Here is a 24,026-nt window from a genome sequence, read left to right on the forward strand (position 1 = left end):
TTCACCCAAGAACAGAGGAACAGCACCTTTGGTCTTTGCTCCACTAACTTGCTCTCTGGGGCTACCTCTACCACCACTGAACAGCAGCAGGTGCAGAGCAAAGTCTGCAAAGGACCACTTACCTTGGAACAGATCTACCAGACCATCATATCTGGGCAAGCAGCACCACTAGTGTCCCCTTTTCACGTTTCCACGCTAATGCTGCTCCTTAGACTTCTAGAGTCCAAAAGGCTTCAGGGCTCCATCCATGAGGAGTATTTTGCGTCATACCATCACTCCTGGCCAAACTTCAGGATTTTTGTTGCATACACAAATCAAAGGGAAGAACATGAAATGTAACAGTGCAGATTAAGTTCCTGAACTCACAGGCCCTCAGTTATCTGATCTCTTAGGAAGGTCAGAAGGATCACAGGATCCCTTCCAGCCCTCTCTCTGCAGTCATACCTTCATTTTACCACAAGAAAGCTGAGACTACAGGAGACTCCAGAGACTGACAAAGCAACACAGCCATAGAAGAGGAAGGTATGCTTAGTTTTCAGAGACTTAAATTCAATTCTCACACAGAAAAGTAAGGAAGTAAGGAATTCTCTGCTTTTCTATGTCACCAAAAATCAAGGGAAAAAAAACACACAGAACTGCCAAATGTGTTAAATCCATAACTTAAAGCACTTTAATAAAAACAAAGCAAAATACATTTCATAATCTGTCCACTGCCACAATGTATAAAATCTTTTAAATAACTTTAATATTAGTCACAAAATACAGCGTGTTGTATAAAAATAGCTGTATGCACACTGCTAAAAGGTAATGTAAAACCACTCTGAATAGGCCATGCGAAGACATTTACCTCTGACCTTTCAATTTCCAAGCACTTGTTGGATCTGCTATTTTATTGCTTCTCATTCTGCTTGGGAGGGTTTTGTGCTGGCACTTTGGGGCCTCTTCCTCCCGCTCTCCACCCTGCACACAATGCCCTGGCAAAGGGTTTCAGAAATGGCTGACAAGTTTAAGGTGCATCATGTTGGGCATCTTGGCAGCCCAATTTTCACAGCTTACATTTCAGAAAGTGCTCAACATCTGTGTCCTTCTCACCTTAGTCACTCAAAATCTTCAGCTTTTCAGCCAGCACCCTTCCAAATTACTCCTGACCTCTGGTGCACCACAGTACTAAAACTGGAAGCAAAAATCTAGACACTCAGCCTAAGATCACTGCAGGAGGCAGAATGCAACAGCTGCAGCACCATTTTTGCACAGATGTACCTCTGCATTTTATAATCCTAAATTATTCACACACCAAAATTCACTGAAGCCTGCCCATTCACATTAGGAACTCCAGGTAACACATGCAAAAGGAGGTGGAGAAATAGGAGTTTACAGAAAGGAAGGTCTAACTGAGGATAGCATTAATATGGAAAAAAAACCAGATACTAAATATAAACTGTTATATAAACAGTCTGTTATACTGTGGTTATCAAACTTAAGAATGTAACTGCCAGAGAAGCGGACACACTCGACACAAAAACGAACAAAAAAAGATGATAGGAAGTACACTTTAGTTAAGATGTCAGATAAAGAAATAACACAGCCCAGCTTTCATCCCCCATGCTGACACACAAACTATCAACAGGATAAAAAAAAAAGCAATCCGGTCCTCTTCATCTCTACAAGCCTGAGTGATCTTTGTACCTTTGTAGTATCATCCTCACACAATTTAAGCCCAGTGGAGGTAATGGAGATCCACCCAGTCATCATCTTCATTTCCTGAGTCTACAGAAAGAGAGAAGGGCACTGCTGGTTAAAAACAGTCCCTGCTGCTGACACTAACGGCAGCACCTTCCAAGATGTGCCATCAAGGAGAGCAGCCATAGGTAGGGACACACTTGATGCTCTGCCAGGCAAAGCAAGAAAGTGGGGGTTTTTTTTTTGATGTTTTCAAGTTCGCATTTTAAGGCGTGCTCTTCTAAAAAGAAAATAAGGAAAGCTTAGTGATTTATCACCTCAGATACTACAGCAGCAAACCCATCTCCTCTTGTTTAAAAAGATCAGTTAAATTATCTTAACGCACCAAATCTGGCAGGCAAAAAAACCATTTCCATAAAAAGCTGTCCCTTAAAGTTACAAGTCACATCACAAGAGCAAGCTTCTAATCAAAGAGTCAGAAGCAGAGAAGCTTTTATCAGTGCTGAAAATCCAAGTAAAAACACAGGCTGATCTTGCCAACCCATAGCAATAAAGAAGTTTAAAAGGCTTTATGGGGAACTGGCTGAAAGTCACTGGTTTTGGTGGCATGCGTCATTGCTCTGCGCTTGGCGAGGCGGGACTTGGATGGAGGAGAAAGCTTCATGGAGCACACAGCATGGGCAACACTCTCCTGCTCTGCGCTGAGTTCGTTCTCGTGCTGAGACAACTGGCGGTTAAGGGCTATAGCCTCAGCAGCAAAAAGTGTCAGATCTTTTGTGCTACTGTTCCTTTCAAAAGAAAAGAAGAAAGCAGTTACAACACATGCAAAGAGTCACTTCACCTGGTTACCCTCACAGCAGAGTATCTATTTCCAGGCAGTTTTATTTCTCCTATCAAAACATCAACACAGCAGGCAAAATGACCAGTTAGTATTTGCATCTCTCCTCACTGCAAGGACCAGCAATACATAACAAAAACTCTCTGGGATTTTGGAAACAGCCACAGCTCTAGTCCTTGTTCTGCTTTTGGAAACAGCCACAGCTCTAGTCCTTGTTCTGCCAAGGACTCTCCATGTAAACCCAGGAAGACACCCAAGATGCCACGTTTAATTTCTACATGTTAAAAAAGGATGGGCATATAGGGCAATACTGTTGTCTGTCTTCAGAGAACTGCAATCCTATTATAATTGCACATCTGGCTTACGGACATGCATTTCTGGTGGGGAGAGCCACCTGGAATCGCCAGTGGCAGACATGGAAATAGAGAGATGTGTGACTCTGGCTCTCCGGCATACAGAAACTGCCATCAAATCACTTTAAATGAGGCTTGCCCTGCTCACAGTTAAATTGATACTGTGATTACTACCAACTACAATGGAAGTCAGATCCAAGCCTGTGTACATGATAATTATTCACCCATCAGAATGTAGTCTCTCTGGATAACGCACACCTTTATGCCTTTTTTTTCCCCCTCCTGGGCAGCAAACTGACAAAACCATCCTTATTTCCTGCCTAAGATTAGCGCTGCACCACAGGAATCCTCTCCAATGCCTTTCCCGCAAACAAGCAAGATTAGATCATAAAGAAAAATCAGAGCTTTAATATTTCTGATGTTCTTAAAATTACTGCTGTACATTTATGAAGTTCCACTCTCAACCAGGAATCTTACCCCCTGATTTGTCAGCTCCTATCTCTCCTCATTCTTTCAGTAACGATTCTCTGCCAAGTTTACAGACATTAAAAAAAAAATTACCTTTGAAGAACTTGAGGAGTAGGTAATCCCCTTTCAGGAGCCTGCTAGAAGAAGCCGTTAAGAAAAGTTAGTTGTGTATTAGCAGCTGGGAACCAAGCTTTGCCAAGAGAGCGATAAAAAACAGGCAATTCCCCCAAATCTTTACAACTAATGGATATTGCATATAAACTAATTCACTGTGGGTTTACAAATCACATTTCATAATCTGTCTCCCCTCACAAGAAGATACCACCTTTTGCAGATATAAGACTAAAGCTTTGACAGCTCTGCAGAGGGTCTATCCCTTCTTTCCTGAGCTGGGAACACTAAAGCAAAAGAGGACACTGCTGTTATTTTAAAACTGTATCTACCAGCATTATGCATTACTGTATTAAAGAGTAGCATCATAATTTGTGTACTGCAGTGCTTGCTATTCACAAGAAAGTTATTTAAAATGCATAAAGTGGTAATTAAAAAAAAAAACAACCAAAAACCAAAAAACACACTTAAAGCTTGACAGATTCATCCAAATATTTACCACACACAGCTCCAAAAAGAATAAAGCCACTGTGTATCATTTAATTAATCAAGATAAGAGCACTAAAACACACAATGACTCTATTAAAAGTTCAGAGACAGGGAACAGCTTGTTTGTCACTTTGGAAGAAGAGTAACTCTTAAAAAAAAAAAAAAAGGGTGATACATACTCCTTGAACCCATGAATGTTGCAACACCTGAGCAGCGCTAAGTCGTTCTTTGGCATCACGAACCAGCAACTTTGAGATGAGATCTTTGGCCTCAGAGGATATATGTGACCAGTCCTTGTCAGGAAATTCATACTTGCCTTTCTGAATGCTTTCAAAAAGCTTGTTCTAGTAAAGGAAAATGTCTTTAAATTAAATAGCAATTAGAGTGCAACAGAAGAGTTCCCAGGTGGGATTCTTCTCACTCAATTTTATCTACCCAATGTGGTGGGTGACAACTGAAATCATCCAGTCTCATTATGGAGCCAATGGAGAGTGACAGGCAGCTCCACAGAATGATTCAGTGTCTCCAAGATGGACATGATACATTGTCTGCTGAAAACACCTTCCCTTCACCCTCCCCATAACAGGGCAACCAATGTACTCAGTTTTCAGAAAGAATAAATTCAGGCCCTGCATGGAGACTCTCCTTGGGGCTCAACTTCTATCTGAGGAATTGTGGTGACTACCATAAACCAGATCAAGAAATACAGAATACAGGAGGATTGCAGGATGGGGGAGAGGACAAGGAGAAGCTCCAAGATCTCCATCAGGAGGAGAAAGAGACAGTTGCCAAGGGACATCATCACTCAACATCTATATTACCACCCTCACTTCTCAGTGACAGCTTATCCTCCTAAGTAACTGGTTGGCTTACAGACACAGCTCTTCACTGCTGGCATTATGGCAAGTCTTACACCTTAAGTTCATGGGGCAAACTCCTTTCTCCCACACACGCCCAGGCCATGTACATTCACCTGGCAAACTCTGCAGACTTCTCCTCTGTCCCAGCCACAGTCTGTGCCACAGTTGCCCACAAAAGGGGGGTAACCACTGAGCATGATGTACAGAATCACTCCCAGGCTCCAAAGATCACACCGCTTATCGTAGAATGTGGCCTCCTCTGTGAAGACTTCAACCACTTCGGGTGCCATGTATTCTGCAGACCCACACTAGGAAATCAAATTCAAGCAAGTTTGCAAAGGGAGGGTCAAATCGAAAGAAGACTCAGGTTTATCATTCTCCTCTCTTTATAGTAGGCAGTTTGGTCTAAAAGCAGAATCAGGCATCAGGGACTCTGAAGTTTACTGCTGGCTTTCACTGCAGGTCTCATTTTGTTAAGCCAAATCACAGCTTCTGCATCCCTCAAAGGTTAAATGGAATTGCCAAGAGCTTTGAAACATTTTGTGAGCATACTGCACATGAAAAAATTAACACATTTCAGGTCTAAGGACTACAGAGACCTAACAGAAGGCAAAAGAGTTCCTACTGTTCTTTAGCAGAATCATAAGCTGTTCCATATTAATCTATGATCCTTTTTACAGGATCAAAATACTAATTTACATATTTCAGGTTTTAAAATATTATCCATTAGTTATCAGACTTTTCAGAAAGTAAACTAGTATATCATGGGAGGTGATTTCTATAACAGACTCCTGCAAAATGGTCAGATTTTTGTTTCACAGTAATGCATAGCACTGTAGTTTTTCAAACTAATGTGTATTATAAAGCCACACACTGATTACAGAGCTTGCATTGCACCTAGCTCATGGGTCTTAGCTACAGAACCCAAATACGGGGAAATGAACACAAAACTAAACTTCAAAATTCAGTCCATAAACACAGAAAAAACCTCTGTGAAAAACTTCCCCATTCGATGGGATAAGAGACAAACAGCATCAATGTGTTACTTTCTGGCCAACAGAAGTATTAACATGATAAGCTCCTGTGCTTTTGTCATATTTGTTCTATGACTGGGAAACCAAGATAGTATTTACCACACATACACGCACTTTAAATGAACTATCCACCACTGGGTGTAGTTGCAGTAAGCCCTTTGGAAGCTCTCCTCTGCAGTTAAGAAAAATTGTTTTATGGTAGAAGAGAAAAAGCATGAAGACACAGCAGGTCTCTTACCGGCGTGGTTAATTCAGGAGTAGTTATTGGAGTACATGCACTGTTCAGCTTCACCCCACTACCAAGATCAAAGTCACATATTTTTACTGGTGATACCTAAAAACAAGGACAAAACAGTAAGAGGTCCAGAAGACTGGGACTAATGCAATATATATGAATACAGCACCAGGTGGAAAACCCCAGGACAAAATCCAAGTTGTTCTAGCAGAAGGACTAGTGAAACCCAGTCTCTTACAGGTATATTCCACTCCTTGCATTTGCCTCCTCTGTCCCAGTTGCTCCCATGTCCCCAGCATCTGACCCTATTACATTAATTTTTTATTTGGCTAGGCAAGTGCCAGTACACATTGGGGCAGTTTGGGAACTAAAGGTAACACGACCGGCTGGCCTGTAAATGTTGCTTGTCCATCTGGGCACTGCCTCAGAACAGACGAGACGCTAAGTTATAATTGTCATGCCCTCTCTAAGAACAGTTGGCTTTTTATCTCCTAGGCACATGCTCACATTTCTATAGATCACAGAAAAATTTAATCTCTTTCAGGCCTCAATTCTATTAAATTTAGTTGAAGATTACTAATGGGTTCAAAAGTCTTCAAGAAGAAAAAGACAGAACATAAGGGCTGTCTTTGGAAACCAAGTTAAAAAATACACTCCAGAAGGTTAAGAAACCAGAGTAGCACCTTTTCTGGAGATTCACAGAGGATGTTTTCAGGCTTCAGGTCCCTGTGAGCAATACCTAAACAAGAGTACAAACATTCATTAGAGAATATCCTCTCCTGTTTTATTTCTCATTACCTCTCTTTATTAGAAGGTACCCTGGGAAATATTCTAGGCTTGAGTTTGCTACACAGCCCCCCCCCCCTTCTTAATGATACTGCAAATAATTGAATTTCAAAGTGAGTTTGTTAAAAGTCACCATTGCATCCTGCTATGCCTTTATCATCCTTAAACATACATGACAGTCAGTCAAGCAAGTAAGAATCTGCTAACACTGGAACTTGTTGGCTTAGCCCAAACTAATTATATTAATTGAAACAAGTTTATTAAGATGACTGACCTGTTGGAAAGTTTACTTGTGTACGCAGTTGAGTCAAAAGGTTTCTGTGACTTCTATAGTAAGGTTCTTCTTTCCAGAGGGATCAATTGGTAGTTTGCTGAACTCCTACCAGGACTGACAATACCTGAGACACTCTCCCCCCAAAAAAACCCTAAGTTCCCAGGTGAAAATACCACCCCTTTAATGGTGAGGTATGTACTTATTCCTGAATTAAAATTAAAGCAAAAATTAAAGGGTTTGGTTGGAGATGCAGAAGAAAAGGCCAAAGGAGAACAACCAAAGGGCTTCTACATTCATTCAGCTGCTATCAGAATAGGCAAACCCAAGAGGGAAATGCAAAGTTATCTACCTGCTGAATTCACATGCAAAGGTGGTTCTATGTTGTCAAAGCAGTTCTTCAAATGCCTAAATACACAATTTCTGGAAGTTGTCCATTTAATGTGATCAAACTTAATGTGAAGGCAGAAAATGAGAACCAAAAATCAAATCTGATGAGCAGCTTGGCTGTAATTTAACTGCACTTTAGCTTTGCTTAAAAAAACAACCTACACTCCAAGCACACTTGATACTACTACAGAGTATGAGGAAAAAAAAAATCCCACCAAACTCTAGGTAAGGGAGTTTCTAATGTCTTTTCTTCAGCACACTCCACAAGACATGACTTGAAATATAACATTAATAGCATAGCATAGCACTGATCTAAAGGAATCAGAGCTTTCATAATGACGCAGTTCACATTGCTTATTCATGGAAGATGGGAAACATGACAAATGAAGGTGGCCTGTGCCGACATTTACAGCAAGGCTGACAAAACTCCCAACAGTTGGCTTGGCTTGCAATGTGAAACCCAACACCACTTTTTTTTGTATTACAGTCTGAATTCAAATGTCTGATTATAAAACATTTTATTTTGCAGTTGCACACAGTACTGAGAAAAGAAAACAACTGCCTTTAAACACTCCTCCAGTGGATTATTAGCAATGAAGCACACATATCCCAAGTGGGTGTAAAGCAGTATTATGATCCAGCTGAGTTTTAAACTACCCCTGGCAAAAGAATTAGTTGTCCTCATTCAAATTTTGTTTTTAAAGCATCTAGCTATAGCACTTCACTGTTAAGCTGTGCAATAAAACTGCTTTAATTTCCTGTTTACTTTAGTGCTCTGTATGCTACTTACTAATTATTTTAATGTTGCATAGAAGAATCATAAAGAGAACAATAAAATGAAAGGGGATGGTGTTGTAGCCGATTCTGCAAGCCATGTCCCCACTGTACCAATTCACAGCAAACGACAAGCAAGAAAGTGGATTGCTGCTCTAAAGCCATTTTAATGAATCACTCCCATCTTGTTTGGGGAAAGGGGAATTAAAACTAAAAGCTGAGAAAGAACTACAGAAAGATATTAGCTGAGTCAGTGTTAAACTTACCTGAACAGTGTTCCTAGACTTTCAGTTGTTAAGCAACTCACTATAACCCTAACACATTACATGAGTATTTCTCCACATGTTCAGCTTAAGTTTCCTGTTCCTTATTTACCCCCATATCTCAAAGTCATAATCTTCTCAACATAGGTATTCGAAGAGTACATGCTCTGCAGGTTTAAAGTTGAGTTATTGCATAGACGGACTACGAAAATTACCAAAAATCTTAATCCAAACTAAGTTTGTTTTCACATTCAAATGAACTTCTGATAACATAGTCACAACATGTGACAAGATCCACATTCCTCAGGCTCACCACTTTCTTTATTCCCTATGCATTGCTACACTTCTCTTTTTTAATGGGTTCAACCTAACATGGTACTAATGTTGTGATTCCAACTCAAGCATATAAGCAGTCCTGTGACTTAGAAGTAAAGTCTACAATTAAACATTTATTGAACTGGGGCCAGTACTAAACCACTTAAACGTAGGTCTGCTGAGCATTTGTAAAACCTGGATAATCATAATGGAAAAATGAATGGAGAGAAAAGTTTAACAGAATAAATAACCAATAAACATAGCCTCCTGTTACATGCCATTCTATTCAGAGGTAGTCACTGTAATAAAATGAAAGCAAACTTTAACTGAAGCTGCTTAATCTATGCAAGACCAGATAATCATGACATAGATAGCTTTATTCAGCACAAACATATACTCTGGGATGACCATAATGCACACAGATATTTTGAAATTAAAGTACTCCCAAGTCAAAAAAGCAGCAGGAAAACATTTTAACATAAAAGAACTCTACAAACAGAACTGCTTTTAAATCTGAGCAAATCCTCAATGAAATGAGGGCACCTTCAAACAAGGGCTATGGTTCTCTTGCAGGTATCTCAACCCAACAGTGGGGGCCTAAATGTGGAGACCAAAAGCTACTATAAACAAAGAGGTCTTGTAACCAGCAGAAATTCTGGATAAATAGAGAAAAGCATCTCTGTAGACCCAAAAGAGGAGGAAGTTAAAAAAAATATTAGGTCCCTTTTGAGTAACCTTTACATGGTGGCTTAGGTAACAAGAACAAGCAAACAGACTCAACCCTAATGTTAATTCCCCCTGGATGCCAATTTAACTTTTCTTCAAAAGGCTATACCATCTTAACACAGTTGATTACTTAAGCTACCACATTATGAAAATAATATTATAGAGGAAAACAGCATAAGTGGTCTGGCATTGCTGTAACCAGAAATGCTAGCAAAGGCTGACTACTTACAGATAAAAGGTGCTCTATAACCTAAGTGTAAAATATCAACTAGTAAAGACGGAGACAGCCTTCTCTTACCTTTTGTATGAAGAAAATCCAGAGCAGAGGCAATATCTCTCACCACTTTGCTAGCTTCTCGTTCATTGAAGTGCTTCCGCTTTTGTATATGGGTCAGGATTGAGCCTGTGTCAGAGTAACAGGTGAAAGGGAAAACCTTAGTATGAATGCTGCCTGGGCTGAGAAAAGGCTTTGTCAATGCAAGGATAAAAATGCAATAGCCACTACTAGTCTGCCATACAGGGAGAACTGATCTCAGTGTGAACAGGGCCAGAAGTAATTTAGAAAAGTTGTTTGCAACTAACACTCTGCCCTAGTATGTTTACATGGCAGAAACTGAAGTGTCACAATCCCATGTTTTTATATGAAAATAGCTTCAGAAAATAATGATGAACTAGTACCAAGCATCATGAATCTACAACCTCATTTCTCATGTTTTCTAACAGCCTTTCACAGCAGGTGACTTCTGTGGACCAAACAGGAGAATGACTAAGAACAGAAAGATACAACTGAGCAGCTTCAATGCTTGAACATGCTAGAACATAATTTTCAAATGCTGCAGCCCTTTAGTTTAAACACAGCATGAGAGGCAATCATTTTTTACTGCCCCAGCATGATCGATCTGTTTTCCACACACTGTAAACAGTAGAGACTTGCTAACAGTACTAGTAAAACTTAAAAATCAGCTAAGGATATACATAGCACTTCAGCAAAATCCATCCTCTCCCAGGTCACAGGTGGCCATGCCCTAACTAACTCACCTCATTTTGTGTAATGTGACAATTTAAAACCTGCATTACAAGTCAAACAGTTTTTGTCTCAACATCACCAAAATAAAAAGACATTCTATCTTTATATACACATTAAAATTCCCGTTGACATCAAGGTAAGGCTCATACACTAGCTTAAGGCAAAATTTGCCCAGGGATATGAAATCTGACAGAAGACCTCTCAAATATGAACATACTGAAGGACTGGTAGCTTGCAGGCAGAGTTCCACTGGTATCCATTTAACAAAGGATAAAGGGAGGTTTGATTCCTTATTTTCTTTAAGTTAATTCCATCAATCTTCTCAAAAGATTAAAAATGTCTTTAAAAAAACAATTAAATGTAGTCCACAGAGGCCCAAGCCCACTAAACAGCCTTACATCTTCTGACTCAGAGAGGTATATTTATAATCAGGCAGAGAAATTCAAGAACTGCCATTTATTATTAGCCCCCAATACACTAAACATTTTATATCTCAGGTGATCTTTTTTTTTTTACTCTTCAGTTCTAGATGTGGAAGGAAACCCCCCATTCTCTAGTGCACAAATTCTTATACCATCAATGCTGCTGCCACTCCTCCACAGTAAGGACTCAGAAAGAAAACAGGAAAGACAGTCAAAAAGAACAAAGATGGACAAAAGATTCTTCAGATATGCACGGATATGCTGCGTCAGATGGCTGGAGGAAGGACACTTTGGACCAGGTTATCAGATCTCAAATACACGTTTCGCTTGCCAAAAACAACACTTTCTAGTCTGCTACAGATTTCTTAAGGGCACAGAGTTCAGAGGGTTTTCCTGGTACAGTTGTTCTTTACACCTTTAGAAAGTAGTAACAGTTCTTGAATGTTTCCAACCCTGTGGAAAAGACCCCAGACTTTGCAGGAAACAATAGTGAGCCACCTGAAGTGCTCATTTCACTCAGCAGGTTTATTTCAGATTACCCTTCTGAATAGAGCTGAAGTTGCAAACTCTCTCAGATAAGAATTATATCAGTATCAATGAAAACATACTCTGCAGACTTTATATTCAGCCCACGTAGAGGAAAACCACAAACGGAAAGAATAGCAGGGCACTCCTGCCACAGTAGTTACCAACTCTTCAGTATTAATCAGAGAAAAAGCAGCATATAGCACCTCCAAAATGCATTTGGGGGGGGGGCGGAATTAAAATACTCAAATCATGCAAATTCAGTATAATATGCTGGATTTTAATGCCTTCCGTTATAAAATGCTGTCAGGCAAGGATATTAAATGGCTTCTGCATAACATGGTGAACTGAACACAGCTAAAATGGGAGCACAGCTCCTTCACCTACCACAGCTACAGGAAGGCAAAGCTGAAAATGAACAGCCCAAATTAAGCCCCAACACTGTAGGTAACATTGGTCTCAAACTGGAGTTACTAAAGTAAGGCTTGCATCGAAGATTAATGTTCATATTCTTGCCAGCCAAGCTGCTTACATCAGAATTTGTAGTGCATCAGAAGCTGGTCTGACCCCTAATTCCCATTATTTCTTTCTTCAAATTCACATACCTAACACTTCAAGTGCTGACATATTTCAAAGAGAAAACTTTTTACAGTTGACCACTGTAAAAACAGTAGGTGAGAAAGGGAAGAAGGTGTAGCATTATTATCCTCTCAACAGCCATGCAGGTACACGGACAACCGTATTTTCATAGTCAAAGAGGAGAGTTAACTAATGGAAGAATGTGGAGATACAAAAATAGACAAGTGCAGATTCATCCCAATCAAGCCCTATTATAGCTAATTTGTCAGAGAAGTCTGTGCATTAAGAGGAACAGTGTTAGAGGAAACCACAATGAAATGATGCAGTAATTTTAAGGGATGGTAAACAAAAAGTTTTTACTCAAGGGGAAAAAAAAAAAACATGTCCTCCTCTTTTTAAAGGTTCTGCATCTATACTGAAAGAATTTACATTTCTTGCATATATGGTTTGCTACTGAAAACCTCCTTGACCAGTGACAATAGACGATATCCTACAGACATAAGCATACTCTTTCAGAAACTCAAGTTTTTCTTTGAAGGGTGGGCCACACTTTTAACTCATGGCTTTGCATAGCCATGCAACTAATGGATACTGTAATTATACTCAATGCAGACAAATGTGAGAAAGTCCACAAAGTGCTTGATGTAGCCTTCTCATTCCCCAGCTGAGTGTTAAAAGCTGGAGACCAGTGACCACACAAGCTCATTTGATGGGCCCTCAAACAGGCAGTTGCATTGCTTAACTACAGAAATGGATTGCAAATGTATGACCAGACCCATCAATATCAAAGAATAACCATACATCAAGCTTTGTACATTATTTCCTCTACTTCTTAGTCTCAAAATTTTCAAGCATTTAAAACAAGCTCTTCATTTTCTACTTTCAAACGCTGAGACAAACAGGACCAAAACAATTCAATGAACAAAGGCACAGTTACTGCACGGTACCTCCTCGCAGCTTCTCAAAGACAAGGTAGTATCTTGTGTCATCTTCAAAAAATTCTGTTAACTCCAAAATGTTCCTTTAAAAAAAAAAAAAAAAAGGAGGGGAAGTAGACAGAGCAATGAAGAGTCTCAGCATAGATAATTAGGAAGTGCCAGAAGTAACCAAAAATAAAATAAAAGTTCTAATTAAACAAGTTGTTTTCGTTGCCTGTGGCATTAAAACCACATTTGCAATTCACACTGAAATTTAAGCAGGGGAAACAGGCCAAACACCAAAGTCAGACAGGATTGTGAGAGAGTCCTGCTACTGCTCAATTCACGGGAAGATAACTGGTAATAGGTTGTATTTAATAATTTAGAACATTGCATTTGTGCTGAAGGCAAGAACAAAAAAAAAAAGAATCATTAAATTGGCATTCTTTTTCTCTCTGGAAATCACAAGGCAGAACACACAGGGCTCAAAGGAGACAGGCATCTGTCAAGATGACATTAAATCCAGCACCTTAGTTACCATTTTCAGACTAACTCCTGTTTAGCTGGTGTACAGTCTTCACAGCACAACACAAACACCTCATGATGCCTTGAGAATATCAAATGTGTAAGTCAGATTTTTCTATACTTGTAGTACACACAAAATCCAAATTCTGCATGTAGTCATGAGAGCTTGAGTTTTTCATCAGTTATGATATATAATGTATAGGATGACCATATGCTCTTAACCACACACAGAACACAGATATATCTGCTTCTCTATAGCACAACTTAAGCCCATGAGTTTAGTAAACAAGTTTGGTTTTAAATTATCTTTAAGTGTTGTACTAAAAACTTGTAAAAACTTGATATAAGCTGCACAACAGTAGTATAGATAACAGCTGTTGTATACATTCTACATTAACAGAGACATCTACTAGAGTAGTTTCAGAATTGGCTTAAACTCATCACAGAGCATGCTGCCACCAGCTGCACAGCCTTTCCCTCCTTTACAGACATGAGTAGCAGCTTTAAAGTTGCTTCATCCTGTGGCTATGTGAAGTCTGCACACACCCAAATGAAAACTAAATTAGCTTTTGGCTGATCTAAGAGTTCCAGTGCAAAAGCAGGAAGGATGACACAAAGAGGACAAACCACACATGAAGTAAAGGAATGGCAAGACTGTTCCTTTCAACAGCAGCTGGTAATCAGGTCAGCTTTTGCTGATGGTGAAATCACAGGGACGAGTGTCAAAATGTTAATTCCTCATTCGGACAAAAGCCATGCATCACTGAAGCACCTTCAGGCTACACTGACCTGGCTGCTGAGTTGTAGGATTTTTAATTTGTAAATATTTCCCTAAATTTCACAGGTAAGAGAAGGGGAAATTCTTATTTTGAACAGGTCAAGTCCAAATTTCAACTGGTTTTAAGGAGACTACTGCAAATCTCCTAAACTAGTCACACATAAGAGGCTTAAAAGTTTGGGAAAAAAATACTCAAGACACTTTAAATAAACAAACACACACACAGCGGAGTCTATACTTACTTGTTACCCTGACACTGGTACAGCGTTTCTATTTCACGAAAAACCCGACTCCGACTATGCCCAGAATTTTTTTCTATAATCTGTGGAAAGAGTTACAGCTCACATTTGAAAAATTACTGCAGGAACTGTGCATGTGGCTCTGGAATTACATAACTGATCTAAAGCTTGAATCTCAGGCATTTTATTCCAGACTTTCAGCTTCAACAAATCCACAAAGTACACACAAAATTATAGCATCTATAGGACTAGATTTTTAGAAGGGCTTAAAATTTTGTGCCTATGGTTTTTGCAAAAGAATCAAGCATAATGCTCTCCTATTACAATTATTTGTGTTTGTAATTAAACAGGGGACTCAGGATAACCACAAATGTGTAAATGGGCCCTAACACTTAATATAATAGTATTACAGAAGAGTCACCTCTCTAAAAAAAAGACAGCTTTACATGAACTAATGGCAGTAAACCGATACTCTGAGCAGCACTCTCAAAAGCTTGTATAGCCTTTGGTAGGCCATGCTAGATAATGACTCACCCTCTTCTTTCATAAAAGGAAATAAAAACTGGTAGGACTACAATCAAATCAAGACATGAAAGGAAAGCCTGCCCCGAGATCTAACCATTACACAGTGATTTACTATTTGTGAATTCTATCTGCTGATGATATACCTGTTCACTCCGGAGGCACAATACTTAAGACAACAGGTATCTCAACAGTTATAAGGCAGGCTCATTTCAAGCATCAAAAATTTTCTAATCACTCTTACTATTGTCCACTCTATGACAGGTTTTCACTGAGATACTAGGAGGGAGAAGACATGTTATAGACAGAAGCGATGCTGCTTTTATCCTATACTTACTTTGACTGCATATTCTTTCCCAGTTTGGAGGCTGACAGCACCCTGAACTTTGGCATATGCTCCCTCACCAAGAAGCTCGGCAGTCAGTTTGTACAAGTCTGCCAAAGAAATGCAACAGAAACAACACATTAGCCACAGCATTTCAGTGAATAACATCAAGACAAGCTATTTATCTGATGAGCATCTCTCATATGACAGCAACTGAAAAAATTCCCTTGGTAATGAAGAGAGAAAATAGATTTATGCAGTATTAAAGTAGATGTGCCAGCCTTAATTATGCCTCATTTTTCACTTCCCCCATTCAAGTTCCAGGAAAAAATAAAGTAAACTTCATTCCAGCACCAAAATTACAAGTTTGTTCATACAAGAAACATTTAATATCTCAGCAACTGCTAGGATCTCATCTACCTTCCCTGTCCTCATGAAAACTCAGAACCAATTTTTTCAGGTGGAACACATTTCACTCCTTGATCAGAAAATGCCTACCATACAAAACCAACTTGCACACATAGTGTTTTAAGTATAATGGAAATTTGAGTGTCTAAATGTAGGAGGCTTCAAAGTTTAAACATACAAGGCTGCTACCATCTTGATTTGCAGTGTGCCTTACCATGCTACTGGCCCACTAAGAAGTTTCATGCCGGTCAGCTTTGACACACTGAACTGTATTTTACCTACAATACTTCACAGTACTTGTGCTCACATCTACTCAATCAAAACATTTTGATATCAGCACTGTTTCTAAAAAAAAAAAAAAAAAAAAAAAAAAAAAACCCACAACCAAACCAAAACACACCATCAGATTAGGAACAGGACTCAGATTTCACCACTAGGAGAAGAAAAAGAGACTGAAGATCAAAACATGCGGAATAAAGAAAAACAGAAATGTTATGATGTTTGCCAAAAAGCAATGTTTAGCTAAGAAAACTGAGGACGAACAGCAGAGGGAAAACAGACCATTACGCTTAAAAGCTTAGAAGTTGCCACCAACCTTCAAACTTCCCAGGGACATGATCTGTGGCTCGGGTTCTTTTTTTCTTTTTCCTTTTCCCATTGTCTGCTATGGCGAGAGGCTGACTGCTGACCATCTCTGTGTGACAGAACGTAAATTGCCTTTACCACACAATCAATTACTTTAGGAGAAAATGAAGATGCTTTTGTATATTTATGTTCTTAAGCTATCCAAAAGTTTCTCTGTTTGTCTTCATCACAGGCTGCCATCTCTCCCCCAAATTTCAGAGGAAACCTAAAAAAGCAATCTGAGTGCTAATTACAGCTCTGGAGAGGTTTGATAAACAAATGCACAAACAGAAGAAAATAACTATGCATCTATACTGAATCCTTCTCTCACAGCACAGTAAGGCGTAGCATGAGAATAACCTTGCCAACAAGAACCATGAGCTACCCACAACATAATGCATGCCCTGATGCAAGACAGCATTTACAGCCCTCACAAGGGTGCTACTCTTTGAGCTATTCTACTGTTTTACAAGTAGATTTTTTCAAGTCATCTTAAGAAAATGAGCTTCCAAAACAGGAGGAATGTGTGGGGAAGTTTCTAACAGCCCAGTGAACCGAAGCAACCACAGGAGTTAACAGGTCAAAGCAGCAATCTAGTTCAGTTTATGCTGCCAAAAGGACAGAAAGGAAGTATTTCTCACAGAACCATCATATGCCTTTCTAAACCACAGATCAGTGGATAACTTACGCTCCAAAACAAGCAGTGTTTATGGCATTTAGATATTTTTTTCCTGCATTACTATCTGCAAATATTACAAGAGCGTAGTCAGAAATCACAATTCACTGATGCAAGATAACACAGGAGAAAAAGAAAAACCACTCGCATATACCTATGGAAGGCCTAAATAAAAGCATTGCCATACACTTTCTCTGCCAGAGGCTGCTTCATACAGCTAACCTATCTCCAAAAAGGTTACATGATTCCACACTGTACTCACATGCGCACTTCTCCGTAACACCAGTCACATCCTGCCAAGTTGGCCCTAACAGTTAAAAAAAAAAAAAAATCACAGCTCAAACTGTTTAAAGCAGTAGCAAAGCAGTGCTAAGACATTTTACAGCCAGGAAGATTTCTAAGTACACTCACAATTAAAGATCTTGTACTTTATGAGAACTATGAGAACTTTTTTATGAGAATTATGAGAACACTGGTGATGAAAGAAGAGCAAGCCCTAAAAACAATCACGACAAAGTTTTCTGGCTATTCTCCTTTAAGAGAGCCTTTGCGAATAGAAGTTTTTCTGCCTTTCACCATTTCTAAAATACTCTTAAGACACATGAGAAGCTCCAAGGCAGAAAACATTACACAACAACCTACCAATACATTAAATACTTTTTCTTTGCTTCGTTGTATTTTTCTTGTCAATATCTGTCAGTAATAGCTATTATGAACATCACTTAGAACTCACACATTGTCTGAAAATTTAAGACTAGTGCTATTTTGAAAGCCCTTTCTCTTTAACAACTTACTGAAACACTTTAAAATGTATCACTCAAAGCCTTAAGACAATGGTAAATCCTCATTTTCAAGTCTTAAGCAGAATGTGTTAAGAAATCATCATGATGGATGACATACGTGAGTTCATAAATACAATAAAAAATTGAAAGCATACATTTTACCAACCTCTGAAGCAAGAGCTATTTTTTAACTCAAACTAACACCCATACAGTTTCGAATTTTAACATAAAGAGAAGGCTAGCCTTTGACAGCAAGTTCCAGCTCTCCCCAATTTCAATTCAGCCTGCATTAGAATTTATTCAGAATTGGGATTGAAATGACACATATGAAGCTGCTCAGAGATAGAGGTGGTCTCCTTAAAGGAAGTGCTTGACTTCCAGAAGGTGTCACACAAGTTATTTTAATGACTTGACCTTCTGCAAGTCAACAACTAGACAGATTCTATTCCATTTCAAATACTACATGGTTTCAGAGCTCATAACAAAGACTAAAAATTATGCAAAAAGACAGGAAATGAATCCTCCATGTTAGCACTGCTGATGATATTTCTTCACAACCCTCTTCCTGCACTCTACCAGTTGGCTATGACATTTACAGTCTAGTGTTTAATATTTCACTACATTATTTCAATTCCCTTCAGTCTGACTCAATTCCTAAATTACAGAGAACTGCTTCCTTGAAACCAGGAAGTTCACTGGTCATGTATACAGAAACCAAATTACTGAAAAGCTGATGTTTTCAACCTATAGTCTTAACCAAATTTGCTATCAGACAGGCATGAAATGTTTGCTATACTAGATTCTTATTACCCTTCTAGTCTGCTATTTCACATCATTGTGCAGTTCACTCTGTCAACACAGCTTTTCCTTTAAAGGTATCACAGCTTCAATTCTCATTATTCACTTTGTTGTAATGAACCAGTACTTAAGTAACAGCTGGTATGACAAGAAAATGCCTTTAGCCCAGCCAAATAGTTCCGAGGTTTTTCAAACTTTCAAAGAAACGCTTGTTTTTCTGTGACTGTATACTGAAGAGTTTCTGATGACACTGAAAGACAGTGTGCCTCAACCATTCAAACAATGATGAGGTGTTTTGCATACTGCAGCACTGCCTCTGGTGACAAGGACACTGTAGGTTCCGAGGAAGCTCACCCTGCCAGACAAAAAGCTCAGAGACTGGATGAACTGCTCTGGAGGTAAATGGCCCATGGGCACGTCAGGGCTAAGATGAACATTTAGCTGTTGTCATTTTAAGGTCATTTTACAACATGGCCCTAAGCGTTGAACCCCTGCTTCCATCAAATCAACTTGTCCACCCACTTCGTGATCTATTCTGGCTGAGTGCAGGAAGGTGGGAGAACACTACCTGGTGTTCAGAGCAGACTAGCCAAACCTTTAATAAAGAGCACTTCTTGCATCCCTTTTGACCACAACAGAGTCAGACTGTTCTCTGAGAGACTGCTATCTGACTAGCAGTCTGACAAAAGCTGAAGAAATAGGGAACAGTTCAAATTCTGATTTGTCCCTCTCTTCCAGTCAGATTAGGATTATTGCTCACAAACAATGTAACCCAGCAAAATCCATACTGCAAGCAAAAAGAGAGCAAGTTTCCATCTCAGCTGCAGTCTTGTTGAAGTCCTGTATTTTATTATAATCGCAATTCAGTGTTGAGGCAATATTTAACATATGCATTATTCAGAGCCTGTGTGGGAAGGTACAGTTACAGCCTTTCCTCTTTGTTATTGTGGTCTCTACAACTATCTTCAAAAGGATGAACAAAAGCACTTATGATAAAGACTACTTGCAAATAATGCCAAGTGAAGAAGAAAAGGAAACATTACCACAAGTTTCACTTCATCCAGATCTTAAATCACCCTTCATCTTGCTTCCTAACAATCCATACACAAACAAGCCAAAATCCAATATCCAGATCTAACTCCCCTCTCATTCTAATCTGCTTCCCAAAGGAATGAAGGGTATATTTAGAAAAGAAGCATACACATGTACAGGAAGCATTCGGAGAAGACAGCACAGATACCTCTTTCTATTAAGAAGAAGATACCTTGTTTGTGCGTCTGAGTTCAATGGAAGAAAGCAGTTTAAGCAGAGCCCGGGTACTACCACCTGCTTCAAAACTGGGTCTTGCTTGAGCCAGGTTGTTCTGCAGCTGAAAAAGAACACAATCACATTTACATTCAGAAATCACATAAACACTGTTGTATACATGTGGGTAGTGCCCAGAGTCTCTAGAGATTGCAAGAACCTGTTGTGCCAGGCTTCATGTGAGTACACAGCAAGAGCATATCCCTGCATTAAAGACTTTATAATTCTTAACTACAGAATGCAAAATGCAGCATTATTTCCAGTGCTCCAGTCATTTCAACTGAAGAGGAGACCCCCTCGTTACAGTCTTGCAAAAACAATGGAGGGACTTATGGTGTTCATTAGGTCTTGCTGTTACACCATTGGAAAAGCTTAACAAGTTTAGATATAAAAATACACAATTACTCTTAACGGACAAGAATTATCATACTCCTAACCTAGATCAAGACTCTGCCAAGGTAGAGCACCACAACTACAGCCATAACAGCACCAAGTTAAAGCTTATCTTGAAATCAGTCTCAAAGGCAGACAAACAGGCTCCAACAGACCACGAGCATGAGAAAGCATTTTCCACAGCTGAAAATCTTCTCCTGAGAACAGGTACCACTAGTACTGAATTCACTCCTAGCAAGCAGCAAACAGGGCAGTGATGTTCAGGTAATACCATCTGAAGAAAAGAACAATGAGGAGTCTCAAATGAAGCCTTCTGTGGCTTCACAGAGGGCAGCCACAACCCAGAATTCAATAGATGAAACAAAGTCACGGTTGATGTGCTGGCACAGGGCATTTTCAGACCACTGAGGTGGTACCTAAACAGCTGCAATTACAAAAATACTCCTGTCCCACAGACATTGCAAAAGCAAAGGCTTTTTATTCAGACTGAATAAAAGACCGTGGAGATCTCTGATGAGACTTCTCTAACTGAGATTTAAAAATACCATTTTGACTAACTGAACAACAGGCAGACCAGTCTGCACTTTCTGAACAGCATTCAGCTTCTCTGTTGATTTACGCTTATTTTCAAAGCCATTGTTTACTTGTTCAAACAGCTACCGACAGATTCAATAAAATAGTTAGGCATGAGTAAGTTCCTTGATTCCACAAGCATGACATACCTGTGACTCTCAGACTTGAAGTGTAAAAGTATGTGCTCAAAACTCAAAAAAAAAAAAAGTTAAGCCACTTTGAAGTTTCAGACATCCAGAGTTTTGGACAAAGAAACAAAATGGAAACAGACTTCAGTCTCATTTTCCTCTGAACTCAGTTGCTCACATAGTTCTTGGACACTCCCTTTTCCAGCAACACTTTGATTCCTGTATGCGTAGACATGTCTCAGAATGAAACAGGACTCACTCAGCAGGTGCTGATTTTGCCAAAAACTGCCAGTTGCAGGAAGCTCAGAATAATCAAAGCTACCTTTATAAAGTGACTACGTAGTAATTAATTGTGCTTGTAATGTTACAGATAAAGAGAAACAATTTGAAGAGGAAGGATGCCCAATTCTTTAGGACAGCCCTGTGTCAAATCCAGAAGTGGATTATTTTAATACTCATTCTGTATTGCATTAAGTAATAATATTAATTTCAAATTGTAGGTATTGTGAGTATTCTTACAGTTAATTCATCTTTACAGTAGTTTGCCATAATTCATTCTTAGCTGTCAGAGCTACCTTTTCATCCTACCCAAGAAAACTTTTGGTATAATTTAATTCATTAATCTGAATTATCCATGAAGGAAGAGGAACTTAAAAACGTTCCAACATCTTCCCAATAACATACAGGAACATTAACATTTTAAAATGAACACCTGAAAGTCCACAGGAAGCCTGAGTGATCTGGTTTCATGAAAGAGCAAATCTGAGAAAAATTATCAATTTTGCCTTATCACAGGCATTACTGTAACACCGACACAATGTAACAGCTGACACCATCCTTCTAAAAGCCTTCACTCTGTAGAAAAGGTTACAGCAATCTTTTTCTTTACCTCTATACTTCTCCCTGTGATTCCCTTCTGTCACACTTCCAGAAGACCAGAGTCACCTTATTTTCTGTGTACGCAAGTTGCAGAGTCTAACTTTCTAACTTTTCATACTCTCAGCTAGCCACTTCCCTTGCAAACTAAGCATGGGGTTTCTGAGGTTCTGAGTCAAACCCTCCAGCAATGGGTGGATCTCACTTTGCAGGATAGCACATAAAGTTATTTCAAATAGATTCTTCTCACCCGCTTTTTACTTCACCATGATTACTACTGGGGAAGCAAGGAGAACCTTAACTGAGAGAAGAGCACACAGCATTCCTTTCCCTCTCCTGTTGGGAGAAAATAGCATATTTTAGCACACATGCTGTAGAGGTGAGATCTTCTGCTGAGGTCTGCCTATGTTTAAATAGACACATATGCATTTCTTTAAAAGCATTAGTTATCATTCAGAATAACTGCAAAAGAACTGTTATCATCCTCACTTGAAAGACACAAAAGCAAAGAAGACAAGTGTGCTGATCCTGCTATGAGTTAATAAGGATAACAAATGAGACTGAAGGTGGCTAAAAAACACACAGTAATCTTTTTAATTTCTTGTTATAGGACAATGTACCTCTGAGGCAGCCACATACCTGAGAGGACCTAATAGGCTGTAATATTTCACAGGGCTAACAAACGTGAATGGTAAGCCTTGTCAGAAACAACATGGCATACTCACTGGTTATTACACTAAAGACCATCTTACCTCCTTCCACATACAGCAGTACAGCCAAACAAGATATTTAACGCTACTGACCACTGGCAGACAATTCATATTTAAGAGTTCCCATCACAGTGCAGTAGGAACTTAGCTGCAAAGTTATTTTAAACTCCAGATCACACATATTCTAAATGAGAAAAGTCCTTGCAATTGTACCGTGACTCAACTACTCAAAGCTTCTCTAACCCCTATGGCACTTACAAAGTCAAGAAGATATACAGCGCAAGTAAGTTCTGAGGGCCACCTATTAAACAGTACGCTGCTTACTACCTTCTACATTTGATGGCATCAACAACTCTCAGAGACTGTCTCTGCATCCCCAATTAGCTCCTCTAATCCCACTCAGCTCCTTTGCTAGTTTTCAGGTCTGAACCAAAGAGAAAAACTTCTCAGATACAGATACAAGATAAGCATTTCCTGCTCTTACTCCACATCCCACAAATGATCAGATAATGACATTTGTCACTGGTAGAAGAACTACACAACATACTCCCATATTAGCAAGCTGCCTTGTTTGGAGAGGTTAATCTAACTAAATGTTTGTAAGCCTGAAGCAAGACTGATTTTTCTTCTTTTTCCCCTCTGTACTTTCAACTCCAAAATTAATAGTCATTAAACCCCACTGCATTTTTGCATTTGATGCCACATAAAATTCGTACCAGTGTTTCAACATTTGTTAACAGGAAGGTACTGGAAGGTGAGAGGAAATTTGTCATAGCAGTAAATACGTTTTTGGAAAGCATTAGGGAGTTCTTGATACAGCATTCATACCATGAAATAATGTCATGATGGACAATACTCAATGTCAAGAAACTTTCCAGTGTCCAAGGTACCCAAATCCAATTACCTTTACAACTGCAGTGGAAGAGGTTCAGCTCTGCAAGTGTATTTTGCCTTGCTTCCATCCAGCACCTGGAAGGCATGAAGAGGAGCTGTTTTGAAAAAAATGCCAAACTATAGTTTTTCAAAGTTATCAGAACATAGGCCAATCTTTCCAAGCTAACTGTGGGGCATAAATTTGTGTGAAAAAAGAGGCTTTTATAAGCAGTAAGCTCATATAAGGGACAAATAAAAATCTAAAGGTTGGTTTATTTCTAAACAAACCTGACATTTCACAAACAAGTGCCGATGGTGTCAGGGGAATGGGCTCATTTTTGGCTAATCACATATACTGCTGAAGCCAGCAGCCAGGCTGTCACCATGGCTGTACTGCTGCCTTGCGTTTGCTTCTCTTCCCTCTGAAC

The 24,026-nt window shown here is 39.3% G+C and overlaps 1 protein-coding gene across 1 annotated transcript; it reads right to left on the reverse strand.

Moving 5' to 3' along the window:
* Positions 1-2,239: 2,239 nt before the first annotated feature.
* Positions 2,240-23,687, reverse strand: MKNK1 (MAPK interacting serine/threonine kinase 1; the record flags this gene model as incomplete). The annotated part of the gene is made up of 12 exons (XM_082002861.1): positions 2,240-2,468; positions 3,433-3,476; positions 4,119-4,283; positions 4,913-5,107; positions 6,072-6,167; positions 6,752-6,807; positions 9,892-9,996; positions 13,094-13,167; positions 14,609-14,688; positions 15,465-15,562; positions 16,456-16,554; positions 23,630-23,687. The coding sequence occupies 12 exons, from the start codon at positions 23,685-23,687 to the stop codon at positions 2,240-2,242; spliced, it is 1,299 nt and encodes a 432-aa protein (XP_081858987.1).
* Between the last annotated feature and the right edge of the window lie 339 nt (positions 23,688-24,026).

The sequence above is a fragment of the Phaethon aethereus genome, assembly GCF_964289735.1.
Source record: "Phaethon aethereus genome assembly, chromosome: 8".
Classification (NCBI taxonomy): domain Eukaryota; kingdom Metazoa; phylum Chordata; class Aves; order Phaethontiformes; family Phaethontidae; genus Phaethon; species Phaethon aethereus.